Source organism: Cajanus cajan, chromosome 8 (genome assembly GCF_000230855.2).
Source record: "Cajanus cajan strain Asha chromosome 8, NIPB_CcT2T_4, whole genome shotgun sequence".
NCBI classification, from domain to species: Eukaryota; Viridiplantae; Streptophyta; class Magnoliopsida; order Fabales; family Fabaceae; genus Cajanus; species Cajanus cajan.
The window spans coordinates 766,830-785,914 of record NC_138524.1 but is presented as its reverse complement, the minus strand read 5'-3'; the positions used below and the strand labels follow the sequence as shown (position 1 = coordinate 785,914).

Here is a 19,085-nt window from a genome sequence, read left to right as displayed (position 1 = left end):
TTGAAGTCGACAATAATTTCCCGATTGAAAAGCAAACGTTATCATATATATATATATACTAAAGAGGAATAACTTCAATATAATTTTGTCTATTTACACTACATAAATAAAATATGTGCTTCAAAACAAACATGTCTCACAACAAAACAAATTAGAGTATATAATTATGAGATATTGGACATGATTAAACGTATTTATAATAAAAGAATACATTTTCATAGAGATTCCAGATGCCATAAACAAACGATCAAGAACGGGGAGCGGCCATTTGCATCTTCTTTATCCTGTTCCCCGCCCTCACCATGCTGCACAATTACACACAACAACCAGTCAAGATTCGGGTTTTTTATTTTTGTTTTGTTTATATTTGTGACTTCATAAAACCTATTTAGTGTCTTCACAACAATAATCATGTCTATTCTGGAAACAAATACCTGGTATCATGCGGGGTGATGAATATCCACTGTGATCCATGTGCCTCAGCAAAATCAACCAGAGTGTCCAAGCTGATTTTTCGGCTTACTGCATCCTGAAGATCAAATCCAAATTTCATAGTAGGACTATAATTTTAACTATATAAGGGTACAAAATAATAATAAGGCTAAATTAATAGTAGGAAACAGTTATACCATAAAGACATCAAACTCATCCATTGCTCTAAAAGGGGCTTCTGTCATTTCATGAAGGGCCAACGCGAAGCACAATGTTGAGAAAGAACGTTCCCCGCCTAATTATCCAAAAAACATAAATATAACATACAACATATAATGGCAATGTTGTAAAAAAAAAAAAAAGTTAAATAAATTGCTAAACAGTTAAATAAAAAATAATCACTAGAAGAATATGCTAAATGAATGTTTCCCTCGGCCATCTGCTTTAAAAATTTGAAATTAAAGGGGACAAAATGAAATGATTTATTTTATCCAAAAGTACTAAATATCTTCATCTTTCATCCTATGATGACAGCATATTCATCATTATCCAACACCAAACCTGAAAGCCCTCTAGTGTCTCGTACAGCTCTGTTTGATGCATCTTGGGGCATTTGTACCTATAAACAAAAGGAATAAATTAAAACTAAAATAAGGAAACAATTATGGTTACATGCTGAAATCCAAGAAACATATTTCATCATTTACAAACTAAAGGTTAACACAACACAAATTAGTATTTATTAACTTAACCACAAAAAAAATGAATAGCTAAATATAAAATTTTGCATATATGAAAAAACAGGGTAAAGGACATTGCAAAAGAAAAACATAGCAAACAAAGAATAACTTTACCTCAATCATTAAGGTTTTCTCTTCGTAATTAACTTTGATAAGTCCACTAATCCCCTTCTTTCTCAAATGGCCATTAAATCTGAGCATGAGGATGATAAGTCAAGGTTAAAATGAAAGAAAAAGAAAATTCTTGTGACAATGGAATACCATTACAATAAAGATGATACATGGTGAAGGCCATACTTCCAGGAAAGCTGGTGCTTCAGATAAGTTGCATTCCTCTTAAACTTTCTCTGTCGTAACTCTAAGGCTCTCTGGCAAGCCTGCAACAAGATACAAAAATTTACTCCATAAGAAGCATTACACAATAACATCACTTCAAAAAGTGTCTGCGACAAATGAAGATTGAATTAGTAAAAAATGTCTAATCAAATTCGAAAAAGGAGATTTAAGAACTAAATATTATTTTACATGTATATATTATATAGGGAGAGTGGGAGAATAATTCTAATATTTACAGGCTATAATATTGCTGTCATTAGTACAGTTAAAAAATAGTTTAAGGGAAAGAAAACCTGTCAGAAACCATAATTACAATTAAAGAAGGAACTGAGGGGCAACCACTCAAGGGACTCCAGACCCAACTGACTCAAAAAAATATGAGTTCCTGATTACTTCCCCCCTCAAGATATTAGTTTGTATTAGCTTTTATTCTGAAGCAAAAATCTATGTAGAATTAATCTGTCATGAAACAACTATTGTAAGAGCTTGAACTTTTGACTGAAAGCGCGTAAATGGTTTCATATTTGACACCACTAATGTAAAAGCCCAGGCCCATCCTAACTTATGCTAAAATCAAATGTATCTAGTAGAAGAATGGGATAGCAAGGATCGACCTCTACCCCATGCTCATAGTAAAGGCTTTGGTACCATGTCACACACCAACTAATTGAAAAGCTAAATCTTTTGTGTGAATGCAGGCAGGTGGCTTTATATTTAACCACACCCATAAATATGCATTTATTGTAAGAATAAATGAAACCAAAAAAAATACATACATCCAATTTCTGGCGAAGGGTTTTATAAACTTGCTGCCTTTTCATAATCTTGCGCTCTTTTTTCTTATACAGCATCCTAAGATCATCGATGGATTCAGAGTACCTACAAAGGGAAACCAAAAAGAGAAAATCATTATACAGACCCACATTTATAAATATCAGTAATTTATGCTTAGGCGGAACAACATGAAAACGTGAATCAATATTATAATGTCATGCCTTTGACTCTCACGCTTAAGTGTCTGATTTAGTCTTTCTACTTGAGCACTAATTTGCTCTGGGGTATTCCCATGACAACCTCCTAATGAATCAAGTTCATTCTGAGAGCAAATTATGGAAGCCTTTTCAACACTTTCCTGCAGTTTGAACAAAGGTTGGTATCAGCAAGATGTAGATACTAATATATCTAATATGATTTATATTACTTCTTGAGTTATCACAAAATGCAAAAGTTTTATTTTTAAAAAATCAATAACTCACAAGGACTTGTTAAAGCTAACAGCAGATTTCTTCACACACACATACATAATTCATAATAATAAGCCAGATTGACTTTCAATTCATAACATAATATAGTTGTTTTGACAATTACTAATAGTAATGAATTTGAAGGCACCAAGGAAAATGTAAAATATAAATATCTTTCACTATTCAAAATGTCACGCCAGCTAAGGTCACTGAATTTGAAGTATTATTTGTTATGGCACTCAGTGGACTGTCAAAGTTTGTACTGAAAAGGTGGCTTGATGGGTCAAGGGAAGTGCATGCGTAATGCTTATAAAGTATCCTTGGCCTCGATTCATAAGCAATGTCAAACTTATTAACTCAAAACAAGTCCCCAATCAAGTCGAAGGGGCAAGAATGATCTAGGTCATTCCTCTAACATCAATGTTCCAACCTCAAATTCATTTGCACTATTACGGTCCCTATAATTGAGATATTATCTGCTTTGGCACCTAGAGAGCCGTCACATTTTGTCTTTAAAAGACACCTCGGTAGGTTAATGGAAGAAAGTTTTTATAAATTATCTTTGGCCTCAACACCTTAATGATGTAAGACTTTTCAAAGTACCAGAATTCCAAGTGATCACAAAGACCAAAGGATCCAAGTTTTTCAACTCTTCAAATCTTTCCCAGAGAAGATGTTATCCAAACAAGAAAAATAAATTAAGTATTTGTAAACTTGAGCCTCTTTGTAAATCAAAATGCACTAATCTAAATCAAAATGCACCTCACGCCTCTTTGTCAGCTCCAAATAGTGCTCCTCTGCCTCCTTAATATCAAGTAGAACCTTGTTTTTCATGACACCCTCATAATGTTCCTTTGCCTGCAAATTATTTTTAAGGAGTAAATTCAATGCAATTACAGAAATAAAAATAAAAGGATAAAAGATATTATCAGGTGTTTAATAAAATAAAAAAAAAATAAAAAACCTTTTTTGCTGAATCCATTTCTTTTTCAATTTCAACAAGATCACTTTCAGATTTCTCTAGGGCTGCAATTTCATCGTTTGCTGATTCTACATTTTTATGGAACCCAATAGAATACACATCACATAACATTTCTACAATTAAATCAACATAAATGCACATGATCACAATCGCATAAAACAAATAACTAGTATTATACATACCACACAGTTTGTCAAATTTTACTTTAAGATCGTCTGCTTTTCCTGCTGCTTCACACCCCTTTTGCTGAAGGCCTTCCAACAAGACTTGCTCTTTATCTATATTTTTCTGGATTTCCTAGTGTTGAATTAAAAGAAAACATTGTTTAAAGTTGCATCCCTCAGACCACCCCTAAGAAAAAAAAAACAGAATACTTTCCGCAAACTCCAAACAATACTTCTTAGAACAAGTAAAATGTCTAAATGAAGAATGGAATGGATGATAGAGAACAAACTGAAATTTCTTCAATGAGCTCATCAACAGTGGACAAAGATGTTGCACTATTTTCAGCAGTGTGCAGATGCATTTCCTCCTCCAATGCTACCTTCTTAGAAGTGAAACTTTTACCAGCATTTACACATTGCCTCTACGAGAAGAAACAAAACAAAAAAGAAGCAGATGAACCACACATCAGTCCATTTGGGATATATTGAAAGGTAATAAATAAAAGTTAATGATTCTTGTCTTCAAGCATGAAACATAGTTTTATCATATCCATTTTAGTATTTTTTAAATATCATTTACATTATAAAGGATTTAGAATTTTAGATAAGATTTTAAGGTCCTCTTAAGGTATGTTCTCTTTGTGGCCGTGTGGCAATCATGGTTGTAACTTATCATTGGAGTTAGTTCTCAGGGATTTCTTCAAGCATGAAAGATAGCTTTATCTTGTAATAAATAGAAGTTAATGATTCTTTGTCCTAGCAGTACCATATTGCTAAACTTATTTTGAAAAAGAAAAAAAAAATCAACGACATAAAAATTAAGCAATATTTTACCTTTATAGAATTCACTTTCTTGTCAAGCTCCTCCAGCTTTACCTCTGCTGCTCTTTTAATCCTTTTACAGTCATCAGCTGCCTTTAGTTCATCATCTGCTTCAGCATGAAGTTTCTCAATCTCATCTTCAAAGGAACCACAAAGACGGCCAGTTCTTTGCTTCTTATTTGGTGGAAGAACAGTCTGCACTGAACCTCGAGAAAACCTAAAAAGAACTTAAATTAGGAAACAGTTTCTAACTTATGGGTCATGGCTTGAAGATACATGCAAACACCAGAAAATTCCATCAGTCTGAAGCCTTGAGACATAATACTCCATACTAAAACTTCTGTCCCAAATCTACAACAGGGGTTGGAAGTTGGATACATACTGATACTATTGGGATTGAAAGATAATGAAAGATATCCTCACAAACAGGTATTGTACTTTCAACACATCACCAGTGCCAAGGAGCATGGCTGCAACAGGAAATGAACCCCAAAACACTATCATTGAGGCTCTTAGACAATGTCAACGAACATTGACTGATCACACATATTGCAGCTATATAATAATCAAGGTAAATAACATTATATTTTTTGCATAAAGGAGTGGGAGTAAAACGATTGGAAGAGGAAACTGAGACACATGAGAGCCACTCTGGAGAAGACATTAGCAGGGAAGCTGCGAGAACTCTCCTGCCGAAGAATGGTTCAACAGAAAACTCAACCAGTTGATAATGAAACCCAAGCACTGTCCTACTTAGTTAAAAAGCAATTTTTCATCGCCAAGTTAGAAGTTTATTTCAATAGTGTTTTTCACTCAAATGTGTTGCATAAATGTAAATATGAATCCCTTGTAAATAACAAATTATCTATTTACACAAGAAGATGTGCACGGAAGACACATGGATAACAATGTAAATTAACATTGACTTACATTCTACATCCATTTGATGCATAGACCTCCTTCAAGTTTCGGATCCTTCGTTCAAAGGCAACCACTTTCCCAGTTTCATAATCATTAACAAGCACTTGTCTCTCAACATTTCCCTAGAAAAGCAATACACGTATTAGAAATGCTTAAAATACACCAGGAACTCATAATTTATTTTTTTACCATATTTTTCTTCCAGAGCAGGGAAATAAGAGAAAATATCAGATAATAACAAAAACTTAGAGCTAACTTGCAAAGATAATTAATGCCAAAACAATTTGCAATAGAACAATTAAGATACATTAGAGATATGAGAAAACTGAATACCATTTTCTTATTCTGAAGCATAAATGCTAACCCTCTTATATAGACAGAGCCTAATCAATGATAATTGGAAAATAAGTGAATAATATCTACCCTATATTACAGATGACATGTACAAATAATAAAAAATATACTCTCATAAATAAAAATTGGGAAATAAGGGATTAATACCTACCTTAATGATAACAAATGATATATATACAAAGAACAGAACATATTCTATCATGTTGGAAATAGGAGTATTTAATGATTGTTACTCTTCCATGTATATTAGTTATAGTGTTTAGCTGAGTTCAATGTATCTTAGGAAGCTGTGATATTTTAATTGTTTTCTGAAAAATAGTTGTTGTCATTTATTATCTTTGTAACCACTATTATTATAAATAGATCAATCTGCTGAGTGAAAGATTCACTCAAGCATATTCAGAAAATGAGATATTTGTTTCTCTCTTTTAACATATTCTAAGTTAGTAACTTTACAAGTTTACAATAGATACCACTACTTCATAAGATGCACTAAACCTAACTACCCCGAGTATCTAGGCTACTAGGAAAAATAAACAAAAGAAGCTCCTATCTCCTAAAATATTGATATTTCCAACTGGCATACTAGACAAAATTAGATTGTGAAAGGAAAAAGCTGGGTAGCACCTATTTTAGAAAAAATAGTAAATTCTTCCTTAGGTGATTTGGATGTGTGTGAAAAAGACAAGTCTTAGTAAGATGCGTAAATTTAATAAAGGATAACCTTGCAGCAATGCGTAGGGGTAGAAAAGAAAACTATAAGAGAAACCATTAAGAAGGAGTTAGAGGCCAATAATTCGTATATAGACATTATTCATAATAGAGCATCATGGCATCAATTAATTCTTGTAACCGACCCCAAATAGTGGAAATAAGCTTAATTTTTGTTGTGTTTCAATATAAACAATAAAACATGTAATTTCTGGGAGATGCTTGTAGGAATTATGTAATTAATTTTTTCTTTTGTTGTGATCACAAATGTTTTTGTAACTTATGACTATCAACAACCCAATGTCTCTAGCATTTCGTTAAAATAAACCAATATAAACACTGGCCTTTAGGTAGAAGCCAGAAGCTTAAAAGAATATGAAAATTATATACTGATCACATACACAAAAGAGAAGAAATTGGCCACAAGAACTTGGCTTCTTTTTCTTCTGCCATATATTGAAAAGCTAGCCAACAAACACCAATCCATGGACAATGGGAAAATTCAATACTCCAAAAATTCCAAGCAAAGAATTTCACCAAGAAAACAGGTATAGAACAATGTAAGATCAATAGGGCTAACTAAGGATATGATTAATATGCTAGAAAAATTAATATTGAACATGATTGATGAAGAGCTCAAAAGATACATAATTTCGGCTAAAAGAGTTCACAACATAAGAGATTTAAAAGAAGGGGGTTAAGATATCCTCCAAGTCCCAGAACAACATTGAGTAAAGAATGGGAAAAGAAAACATAAGCTAAAAAATGGTTCCATTTCCTATCAATAAGCAATAAAAGAATCCTTGAAATAGGATATTAATTTCAGTAAGCAAAGATTTGTCAATTACCAGATCAACTAAGACATTAATCACAGTATGATTCTCGCATTGTAAGACAGAAAGAACTGATGGATGTTCTGTATCAGGAAGCATGTGCTGTGGCATCATCAACCTACACCAGAAAGTAAAAGAACATGATCAAAACTAGATATCACCAGACATGAGAAACACAAAAGAACACAGAGGCAGGCATACACATGAAGCTAACAATTTACCTTGGGGTTGAAAAATCATAAATAATAATTTGAAGATGACCATAGTTTGCTTCCTTCGCACATTGTTTCAGAAGACGAAAATCCGTGTGATCAGTCACTATAAAAGAATTCAGCAATTTCCCAATAGCATATTCAAGGGCAACCGCCCATTTATTGCCATGAAGAAGCTTCTGTTAAACCATAAAAACAATCCAAAATAATAGTTTGAATGACAATTAAGTAATTAACATGCAACAGCCCATTTACCAACAATAAAGCAACTTCTGCTAAATCATAAAAGACATCAGCAAATAATATATGGAAATCATATCAGCAACCTCCTAAAGTTTAATTAACTGACAAAGCTAGGAAATAAACTTGAAAATGGCATTACATCAACGAGAAAACTTGGGATAGAAAGCGTTAAACATGGAGGAGTCCACACCTTTGTATGGTTTAACCAACGCTGCCTAGGAAGTGAGAATATATAAGAAAGAATTTAGAAGGAAAGAAAAGAGAATTACAGTGCAGGAGTCCCTCAAGTCCTCACAGCAGAAAAACCAAGGAAAATATAAAAATACAAAACCTGCTATATATAGCAATATATTACTTGTGTGTGTCTAAGAAATAAACCCCTCAGAAACAGCCATGTGTATTAACACAAACAAAAACAAAAAATAGAAGCAAATAAATCATCTTTTATCCCAAATACTACAACCCACTAGAAAAAATATTGACCAATGAAATGAAATTATATAATTATATTTGCATATTCATTTATTTTTTTCCACTACGAAGGCAACTGCAGTCCATAGACAGATACTTCAATTGATTCAAACCAACAGACTGCATAAACTAAGAAACCAATGTGTAATATACGACAAGGCATTACAAATTATATTACCAGGTGGGCACCAATTGGACCAATAGGAGGCATCTTAAACTTTTGGTGGTGTCTCTCAATTATACGTAACAGATCTATCACTTTTTCTCCTCCAAAAACAGTAATCTGTTCAAAAAATAATATTGTCAAAATTATGAAATACTGTCCTAGGCAACACTAAAGCAATGGATTTTTATGAAAATTTATTTATTCTATTAGATCTAATGCAAATGAACAAAATATATTTAAATGAAAATGAAAACCAGCATTTTGCAATTCATAAAAAGTGCAAGATTAGTTGTACCTTATTGCTTTGATGTTTTTGAAGATCACGGATTCGACACGTGATGTAATGACGATTTTTTTCATGATCACGGATCTACAAAGGCAGATGAATTATACTAACATAGTGAATGTTGTAATAAAAAAAAAATTCAAAGAACAGGTGCTTCAAAAAGATATTTTTTTAAAAAAATCGGTCAAAATAATTAAAATTAGTTAAAAAAATAGTTTAAGATGGGGCACATCTCAGCCACCACTAGTAAAATTATAACGCTTTAAATTAATGTTGCATTTTAATTTATATGCATAAGCAATTGCTCAAATTATACAGAGGGACTTTATTGAGATTACAGTCATAACTTTAGATAACTCTGTAAAACATTTTAAATTATTTGCTGCAGGTTTAAAGTCCAGCCAGAGCTTCTTCGATTTAGAAACAAGCAACAAATTATCTGAACAGACCATTTTCTAATTTATATATCAAAAGCTTCACTTCTTGGGGGTGATAGGAATTAGGAAGTGTAACAACCAAAATTGTTATTTATAAGGTTACAAAACCAGCCATTATCATGAAGAAATAAACTTGCAGTTTATTATATGTACAAGTCAATTTGTTGATAATGGTTTCTAAATTAATGATTCAGATTTACTGCATGCTCAGTTTACCTTATTTTAAGGAAATAAACACTTTGTCGTCAGCAACCTAAGAAATATTTAAAAAGGCATACCCATCACCCCCCCCCCCCCAAAAAAAAAAAGTAATTCCCAAACAGGTGCTTGCTTAAGAGAAGAGACACGATTTACAGACAGTTTAGTGTTTTTACAAGCATGTAACCATTCTCAATTTTATTTAAGTTACTAAAATTGAAACCATAAATGAAATTTTGTTTACAAGAAACCAAAGAGAGAATAAAAATTCTAAAACAATTTAAAAGCATTAATACACAACACACCTTATCAGCTATCTTTTGGATTTCTTCATTTTGCCTATGTATGCAATCCATTATCGAAGCATCTTCATCTTTCAATCTGAAACAACAAAGAACAATTAGGAAGTGGAACTTCAAATCCAAGTAAAACACATACGAGAAACCACAATTAAAATCACAACCTATTCAACTCTAACTCAGCAGCATGAACCTCGTCTTTAAGCCCTTTCAGTTTCTCCTCCTTGTCAGATTCTTCAGCCTGCATTATTTTGGGAGGAAAAAGGCTCTGAAGCTTATATATAAAAAGGAAATGCCACTGTTATCATACATGAGCCATTTCAAATCGATAAAACCTTGAAACTATTTACCAAATCAAAGAATTATCCTTTGGATTCAGTTTGATTTATACAGTAGGAATTATCATATCTCTTAGAATTTGGGTTTAAAACTTAACCTCACAAAACTGAGTAACAAGATGAAGATTGATAGAGCTTTATAAGCACTACTCATGTCATATTTTGAGTTGATGAGGGATTAAACATACTCCCTCGAGGCTGCAATTAAGGCAGGCCAAGGGTGGTACAACTAATGCGGCTTTCCAACACAGCCTCACACCCAAGGCTATTGGCTTGGAGCATGGCAATGCAGGTGACCCAACAATTGATCTAGGATACATGTTGATATCATCTTAAAATTTGAACTTAGGACTTAACCCCACCACAAAACTGACTTTTAAGATAAAAATTACTTAAATATCATAAGCACTGCTTAAGCCATATCGCTAATAGATGTTGGACTAAACACAACAAGAATTAACAAACCAATTAACAAAGATAAGTGTTTCACTAAATAAAGAAAAGAACCACATGTTTTGACACTTTAGCAAAATTAAATTGAAATACTAAGCAAAAACGCCACACAGAAAACAGAGCAGTAGCAGATATACAGTGTAAGGAAAAAAGAACAGTAAAGTAAAAATATTATCCATAGCTAGGGACTTGGAGAACCTGAGTATTTTTTATGTGCTGCTCACGAATATCATGTACTTGTTGTTCAAGCTTTTTAAGTTGTTGTATCATCTTCTGTATGTTGCCAGTTTTGCTTTTGCAGTCTCGCTCAAGTACAAACGCCTCTTTCTTTGCCTTCATGGAGGAACATGCATTTGCAACAGACATAATATGAAGTACTAGTGATAAAAATCAAAAGTATGATAATGATTGAAATAAAAAAAATTTATTTGCAGTCTCGAGCAGGTTCAAATGCTTCTTCCTTTGCCTTCATGCAGGAAGATGTGTTAGCAAATTGTAACAGACAGAATACGAAGTATAAGTTATAAAAATCAAAAGCATGATAATGATTGAAATATAAAATAGCCGTACTAAAGAAGGAATGTATTCCAGACCAACTAGTTCAAGTAAAATAACAAGCATAAAGCTGAATTAGGAGTATTGCAGTATGCAACCTCTATCTACATATTGTTCAAAAGCGTTTGAGAAAGGAGGAATTAGGAGTAGCTTTCAACATACCATGGACACAGATTGGTTTAAATTTTCCTTCATTTGCTTAACTTCTGAAGTTGTTGCCAACATACTTTTAATTTCAGCTCTCTTCTTGGAGCAGCTTTCCATCAACTTTTCAATCCGATGCTACAAAAAGAAATTAGAGTCTCATTTAACACTACTAGAATATGCACAGAAAAAAAAAGGGTGAAAATAGCAACAAAAAGGAATTTACTGAATGTTGTGTCATATCCACCACACACATGCTCTCTATTTATAATCAAATAAGGGAACAAATAAAGTTACAAAAAAATCAATCAAATCCCTAATTTCTAGATGTGGAATATTTCCAGCTTTACGTATTTACACAAAATGAACACACAATCTTTCTGTATTTAAATATAGTAAATGCACATGTCTAACACTCCTCCTCAAGCTAGAGCATACATGTTATATGAACCAAGCTTGTCACAAATGTAGTCATCACGAGATCTTTAGAGTAACTTGGTGAACATATCAGCCAGCTGATCATTAGAGCTGACAAGGTCAGTGGTGATTGGGAGCACCTTCTCTCTAACAAAGTGACAGTCTATCTATATGTTTAATCCATTAATAAAAGACCAGATTTGATGCAATGTGGAAAGTGCCTTGATTGTCACAATTAAGTTTAGCAACATGAATGTCTCCAAACCATAGTTCTTAGAAGAGTTCCATGTAATCTTGCATGTAGCAACTGCCATAACGTGGTATTTAGCTTCAACACTAGATCTATCAATTATATTCTACTTTTGTCTACTGAACCTTATTGGGAAAAACTCAAGTCTCACATCAACTAGAAATAAGGTAATTAAAGAATATATAAATGAGGGGATAACCCTCACCTTACAAGTCGATTTTGTAAGATTGAGTTAGGCTCATAACCCACAATTTAAGATGATATCAAATCTATCTAGATCAACTCTAAAAAGACCACCCACCATTATTACACACACCAAGCCCAATAGTGTTGAGCGTGAAGGGGTGTATTGAAAAAAACCCAAGTCCCTTCTATCATTGATCATTAAAAAAAGGGTCACCTACTATTTATCTACGAACCAAGCTCGATAATGCTAGACATGAGGGGGTGTATTGGGGAAAACCCAATTTTCACATAGACTAGAAATAAGACTATTAAAGAGTATATAAATGAGAGGCAACTCTCACCTTACAAGCTGATTTTGTAGGGTTGAGTTAAACCTATAACCTACAATCTAAGAAACCTACTCCATTAGATCATATTTTCTGACAAGAACACAATACCCAAAAATGAATCTCCAATCTAATGGTGATCCTGCCCAACCCACATGAGAGTAACAAAGGACTTTGGTGTTGCCTGTATCCTCATACAATAATCTACATCCTGGTGCATATTTTATGTACCAAAGATATGTACAAAAACATCCCAATTACAATCACAAGGGGCCATCAGAAATAGCATGTTAAGTGTTAACTGCAAACATGATGTCAGGTCAGGTGACAGTGAGACAGTTAAGTTTGCCCACAAGACATCAATATATTCCCAGGGCTTACAACAACTCCCCTTGATCTGGAAGGATGCTAACATTAGGATCCATAGGAGTATTACAGGAAAACAAACAAGCATAGTGGTGTCATTTAGAATATCCAGAATCCAGAGCATATTTCCATTGGGAAAAAGAAATCCCAAAAGAGGATTGGGCAACATCAATCCCTAGGAAGTGTTAGAGACGTTTCAAGTAATTTGTCAAAACTAACCCTAAACTTGAGCCACTGGATTCTCTCCATGTCATCATTAGTGGTGACAATGCCATCAATATAGACAACAGATAAATATTAAATACACTAGTCAAATGAAAAGTGCATGGAAAACACAAGGTGATCATCCAAAGCGAGTCCATCAAAACTTTATCAAGGAAAAACTAAAGTGACTAAAGCTTCAAGCCAGAGTCAGCAGCAAAGCCTTCAAACAAGACAAAGCCGACAAATTTCTCTGCCCATAACTGAAAATCATTCTCTCCTCAATCTCTGTCTCTCTACACAATCCCAATATAAAAAACCCATCTCATATAATTTGCTCACCCTTTCTCTGCCACCTCATCATTCTTTTTCTACCTCATCTTATTCTTCCCAACATAGACTCTTCACAATGTTGGCTTGTGTTGTTGCCTGCTGGTGTGCAATCTGACCAATTGGGGCCATATCCTCAATTAAGGTCCCAACAAACACTTCTATTAATGAAAATGAAAACCAAATAAATCACCATACTATTATTATTCAAATATTTAGCAAAACCAAAACATGTGTTAAAATTTATCACCCTTGAAATACATTTAATAATTTTCCATTATGAACTGTCCAGATTTCATGCATTCAATGCGTGAGGAACTAACAGTTCTTGCCAAAATGAGCATCATAAACAAACATCCAATGAAATTCCTAGCTTTCATTTTTCTAATGTATACAATCTTTGCTTCATATTAGGAATAGTGATTTTCTCAAGCCACAAAGGAAAGTTCTTATCATATTAAGTATTAACAAATAAAAACTTCCCCAAGAGATAAGCACATAGGCCAACATACCAGTTGTTGATCAATCTTAGCCTGGCAGGTAGGTATCCGATTCTTCAACTTTTCGATCTTTATATTTTGTTCCTCTAGTTGCTTGTCCACATCATAAACCCATGACCATGCAAGTTTCTTCTTTAACTGCTGAACCTGTATGGATATTTGTTCAACATGCTCCATAGTTCTAATTTTACCTTGCAGCTCATGAAGCTCCTTCTCTATGGGCCTTATTGCAGTCTCTAATTCTTCAACTATATCATGTGCAGCAATTATTTCCTTGGAAATGCTTTCCAGAAGATCATTGACTTGCTGAAGAAGTGTGGCTTTGTAAAAAAACTGTTTAATAACGTGTCAGCATTGCTTCTTAAAAAGGTTTATTGAAACAATAACATCAAAAAGAAGAGAAAACCTTAAATTTATCCTTGTTATTCCCAGAATGCAAAAATTCTCTGCTTTTGTCTTGACTCATAATTACACATGGATTCTCTACATCAATCTGCAACATAAATAAATTCAAGAAAATTTGCAAGAAAAAAGAATCACTGAAAAAGTAAAACCATCATTTATCTGATATTAGGTTTAGGCAGTAATAGGAAATGTAATATTTAACCATACATATGCAACAAAAGATTTTGCTTAATGAATTCATTTAAGAATAGATCATTAATCATGACCTACTCACAACTCAAAAGTACATCAGTTCTGCCAGACATCCACCTTCGTAAAGATAACTTGGAAACCGAGTGTGTACCAATGTTAATACTATTTAAAAAAAAATTATCAAGCTACAATGCAGCAAAGTACAAGAACAAGTACAAAAGTTGTCACATTCATACAAGATAGAACATTCAAAAAAAGTAGTGTTATAGGAGAGAAAGCCTACATTAAAATGTTCAACAATTTCCAGAAGATCTGCTTTCCGACTGACAACTTTCCTTCCTGTCAAGAAACCCAGATATAGAACAACATAGTGAATAAAGCATCCTTGACAACCATTTATAAACATTATTATCCAAGGGGTTGATAAACTACTCTAACATAATCATCCCATTGCAAATTTTCCACCCAGTGGACAATTAACCACATTGAAGCCACAGTTAATCACCATTAGACAATTCAATAGCCTTAGACACTACTAACCACTAGTGAGACATTTCGATCAAATATGTAGTCGATGCGGACCAAGAGCTTAGGCTTGATCCACTACTACGGCCACATATTTGACTTTGTAGTTAAACTAATGGGCTCTATATATTTTGAAAATTAATCAGTTGTCAACTAATACATTACAGCAATAAAAAGCTTACAACTGAAAACGACTATAAACACAGGGAAACACACCTTGGTGGTCTTTTAATGTTGTAGAACTTGTTGATTCAGATAACCTACGTTCGACAATGATAACATCACCATATATGTCAGGCTTGAAAGCATCCTCTCCTTCATTTTGAATTTCAACTTGGATGACAGCATTACTACAAAGAGATTAAAATAAACAAAGAACTACATAAAAACATTATGTTGGGTATTTTCATTAGCAACTGTCAGCATTCAGTAATGCAAACAAAGTTGTTAGTTTGGTTCTTTCTTTCAATAATAATATAAAAAAAAAAAGTAACAAATAGTCTTAGCAAAGGATGTGAGAAGAAAACAATATAATCCTAATTCACCAAATAATATAAATCACTTACAAAATAACTATAAATACAGAAATGTTGACAATCACTAGGCTCAAAACCATTTTTAGATGTTAGTTACACTCATTTATCTTCTAGTTTGGATACATGAGTCTGGAGCCTTGATTCTTCGAGATTCATCCTATTAAAATGTGTTCAAGTATAGGAGACCAATTTATTGCACTAATAGAGTCTAAGAACATTGCATTCCTTAGATGTAATTGGTTAGAAGACAGGTGACAGTTATGTGTTGAGTTAGTTACGACATAAAAATAGCTAGTATATTGAACCACCAAATTATAATCAGTATTCATTTTCTCTAAAAGTTTAAACATGGTATCGAGAGCTTAGCCTTGATCCACAACAGGCACCAAGGCTTGCCTCTGAAATCTGATACTTGCTCCTTCAATGGCTACTCCCCGATAACCTTTTGAAGTGCAATCTTTAAGAAATTGGTTGACAAAAGTTTTCTTGTCAGTGATCAAAGGCCATGCACTTCACACCATTTTTTGGTGGACCCTATTGTACCACTGAAGTTCCTCTCAATTTAGATGCAGATGTCTTTCATGCTTACAGCATGCAGGAGCAACAGCATCAGCTTTTCCTATCATGGCTACAATCCTTCATTTCAAGCACAATGCTTTGTCAAGTTATTGGAGGCATAAATTCTAGGCAGTTATGGGACAAGAAAGATCCACAACAATATCTACTCTCATACTCATGCAAAGCTGTGTCAATTTCAAATAAAACTTAAGCACCGTTACATTGGCCTACAATTTTGACTACATGTACAAACTAAACAAATGGAGTTCGATCTCTTTTAAGTTCATGGGAAAGTTCTCCACAAACAACTTTGAGTTCAACATGTTCCGGCCTATGACCAGTACTATTCACCAAGGTTCTCTCTATTTCCAATTTTGAGATTCTTCGGTCCAACTTCAGTGTGTGATCCTTCACACCCCACCTGAGCTTGCAGGAAGTGCTGAAGTATAGGAGACCAATGTACTGCACCTACCGTCTAGAACCTTCCATTCCTTGACTCACACTGATGTATTTGGTTAGATGATAGGCCGACAGTTGTTAGTTATATCATATAAATAGCTAGTGTAACGTACCAGCAAATCGTAATCAATTCACATTATTAGATCAGCATCCACGTTCTTTTTTATCTGTTAAAGTTTAACAAAATAGCTGTGCAATTTACCCTACCGATTCTCTTACTACATATAAATGCCTAGTAGAAAATCCCTTTGGATTCTGCCCAATGCTCCCTCTAAGGTCAAATTATTCATTTGGAAACCCGGTGCATGTAAGTTATTGAGAACGGCACACATACCTGGCACCAGTTTTAATGAAGTCCTTCAAAGTGGATGCCCTTTGAGTCCCCTTCGCTCGACAGCCAAATGCAACACACAATGCAGTCAGGATTGCACTCTTACCACCTGTAAACGCCAGAGCGAAACAAACACTAAATAGTCTTCCCTTATACTACACACAAATTTCCCAAACACTAAATCCTACATAAAAAGAGTTCACAAACAACACATATACATAACCTAGCACAAAACTCAATTCAGGAAAACAATAATAATTAGAAAGGAAAACTGACTTCCGTTTTGGCCGGTAATGAAATTGACGTGATTTCCAAAGTCGGTTTCGTGTTTGGAGTGGCACATGAAGTTCTCGAGTCGAAGTCTCTTGATGATGCCAGCGGTTGGCTGGTGAAGAGTGGGAGAAACCCTAGAACTGGATTCCTCCATGGTGCTGGCGTGGGTTGACCTAGAATGGAAGTACGTTACGAGTGGAGTGAGCGACGCGAGTTACGAGGCCATCAGCAAGAGAAAAGGAAAACGAAAAGAATGCAAGCAAAAGTCTCAATGGCGGGAAGGGAAAAGAAAGGTAAAAGGTAAAGGGGCTTTCGCTATTGGGTTGGGTTCGTTTTGGTTTGGGTTTACGTTAGTAAGTCAAAAAAGACAAATAAAAATAATGAATGCATTTTGAAAAAAAGGAAATAGTCTAGTCAATGATTTATTCAATAATCTCTAATCTAGAGATTATTTATAAATTTTAACTACAATTTTTTAAAAGAAAATACTTATTTTCATAAAGTTTACTCAATAAAATTTGTTATGATATGTGTAACAGTGTAAAATTTATTGATATTGTTGATTTTGTTGATTTAAATATTGTTGTGACTAGATAATTAGTTGTTGATTGTTATGTGACTTTATAAACTGGTAAATTTTTATGAGTTTTAGTTGTTATAAGTTGTTTTGAACAAATATCAAGTTTATCTGTTAGGAAAACCATATTTTAGATTTTTCTTAAGAAATAAACTTTATTAGTTCATTTTTTTGATAAAATTAGACAAAAGTTAGAGAGAGAAATTTTGAAACTTTAAATCTTTCTTTCTTCCTCTTGGCCTTTTGGAGAGTGTAGAGAATCTTTCTTGAGTGAGTTTGAGTGGTTGAGTAAGGATCCAAAGCCTATGGAGTTGAGCATTAAAGATATGGTGGGGTAGTGCAAAAAAAAATTCGAAATGGTTCCATCTTTTCCTTCTCCCTCTTTTTAATTGATTTTCAAGCAAGGGAGGCTAAAACTTTATTTTTTGATGAATTATGGAATTGTATGTTGCTTGATTTTCAATTAATTTGTGGTTGTTAATGATCGAGAGGAAATCCTTATGTTATCAGTTTTGGTGTTCTTTAAGTATGTTGAGGTTAATTTGATTCTAGCCAAATGTTGGTTGCTTGTGGTATTTTTCTGGTTGGAATTGAGTTTTTAGGTGAAAGGAGCCAAATTCGTGATTATGCCAAGTGTAGAAATCACCATTGCATCGAGTACAACTCCAAGGCATCAAGTGTGATGCAAGCCATGGGCTTTCTACCTCATTCTTTCCAGACATGAGATTGGTATCCCCAATCGTGAGTTGGAGGAGAGATCTGAGTTAATGACATTAGGTCCCAGTTGAGTGACGCCAGGTGTGAATAAGATAGAAACTCTTTATCTAGATAATGTCAGACACTAGTATTGTGATGTAGGGCATGAGTAAGACAAGACTCTCTATTTGAATGAGGTCAAATGTGGGTTTAGCCACTTCAGACGTGATTGTCACGAGGGTTATCTACCTCATTCACATCAAGTGCAAGTAGTTTGGTGTCGACATAGGCGAGCTAGAGGCTTTCTACCTCAATGATGTTGGCCGCAAGAAAAATGACGTCGAGCGTGAGATGCTGAATGAAAATGTGTTGTTTATTTGGCTGTCTTGAATGTTCTGTGTGTTGTGGAAATTCTCACATGTTATGTGTTGTCGTGTGACTTTGCTTCCTTATACATTGATGTATGATAATATACGTGGATGTTTAAGTTGTTTAAGGTTATAAGTTGTTAAATGTTGAAATATAGTAGAGTTGTACATTGTATAGTGTTGAGGTGGTTGTGTTGAGAATGGTTAAAACATGCAGTTGAGTTTTGTTGATTAAATCATGGCTATAA

The 19,085-nt window shown here is 33.9% G+C and overlaps 1 protein-coding gene across 1 annotated transcript; it reads right to left on the bottom strand.

The window, feature by feature from the left end:
• Positions 1–24: 24 nt before the first annotated feature.
• On the bottom strand, positions 25–17,523 carry MIM (P-loop containing nucleoside triphosphate hydrolases superfamily protein). The gene is made up of 28 exons (XM_020359719.3): positions 17,200–17,523; positions 16,927–17,032; positions 15,256–15,389; positions 14,798–14,853; positions 14,324–14,410; positions 13,930–14,250; positions 11,360–11,479; positions 10,841–10,975; positions 10,016–10,092; positions 9,858–9,933; positions 8,927–9,001; positions 8,644–8,748; positions 7,761–7,930; positions 7,555–7,657; positions 5,651–5,763; positions 4,733–4,937; positions 4,189–4,320; positions 3,917–4,031; positions 3,717–3,802; positions 3,515–3,610; positions 2,504–2,640; positions 2,285–2,387; positions 1,470–1,549; positions 1,287–1,365; positions 994–1,051; positions 630–727; positions 435–529; positions 25–305 (listed from the first exon to the last, which is right to left on the bottom strand). The coding sequence occupies exons 1-28, from the start codon at positions 17,348–17,350 to the stop codon at positions 248–250; spliced, it is 3,171 nt and encodes a 1,056-aa protein (XP_020215308.1). The 5' UTR covers positions 17,351–17,523; the 3' UTR covers positions 25–247.
• Between the last annotated feature and the right edge of the window lie 1,562 nt (positions 17,524–19,085).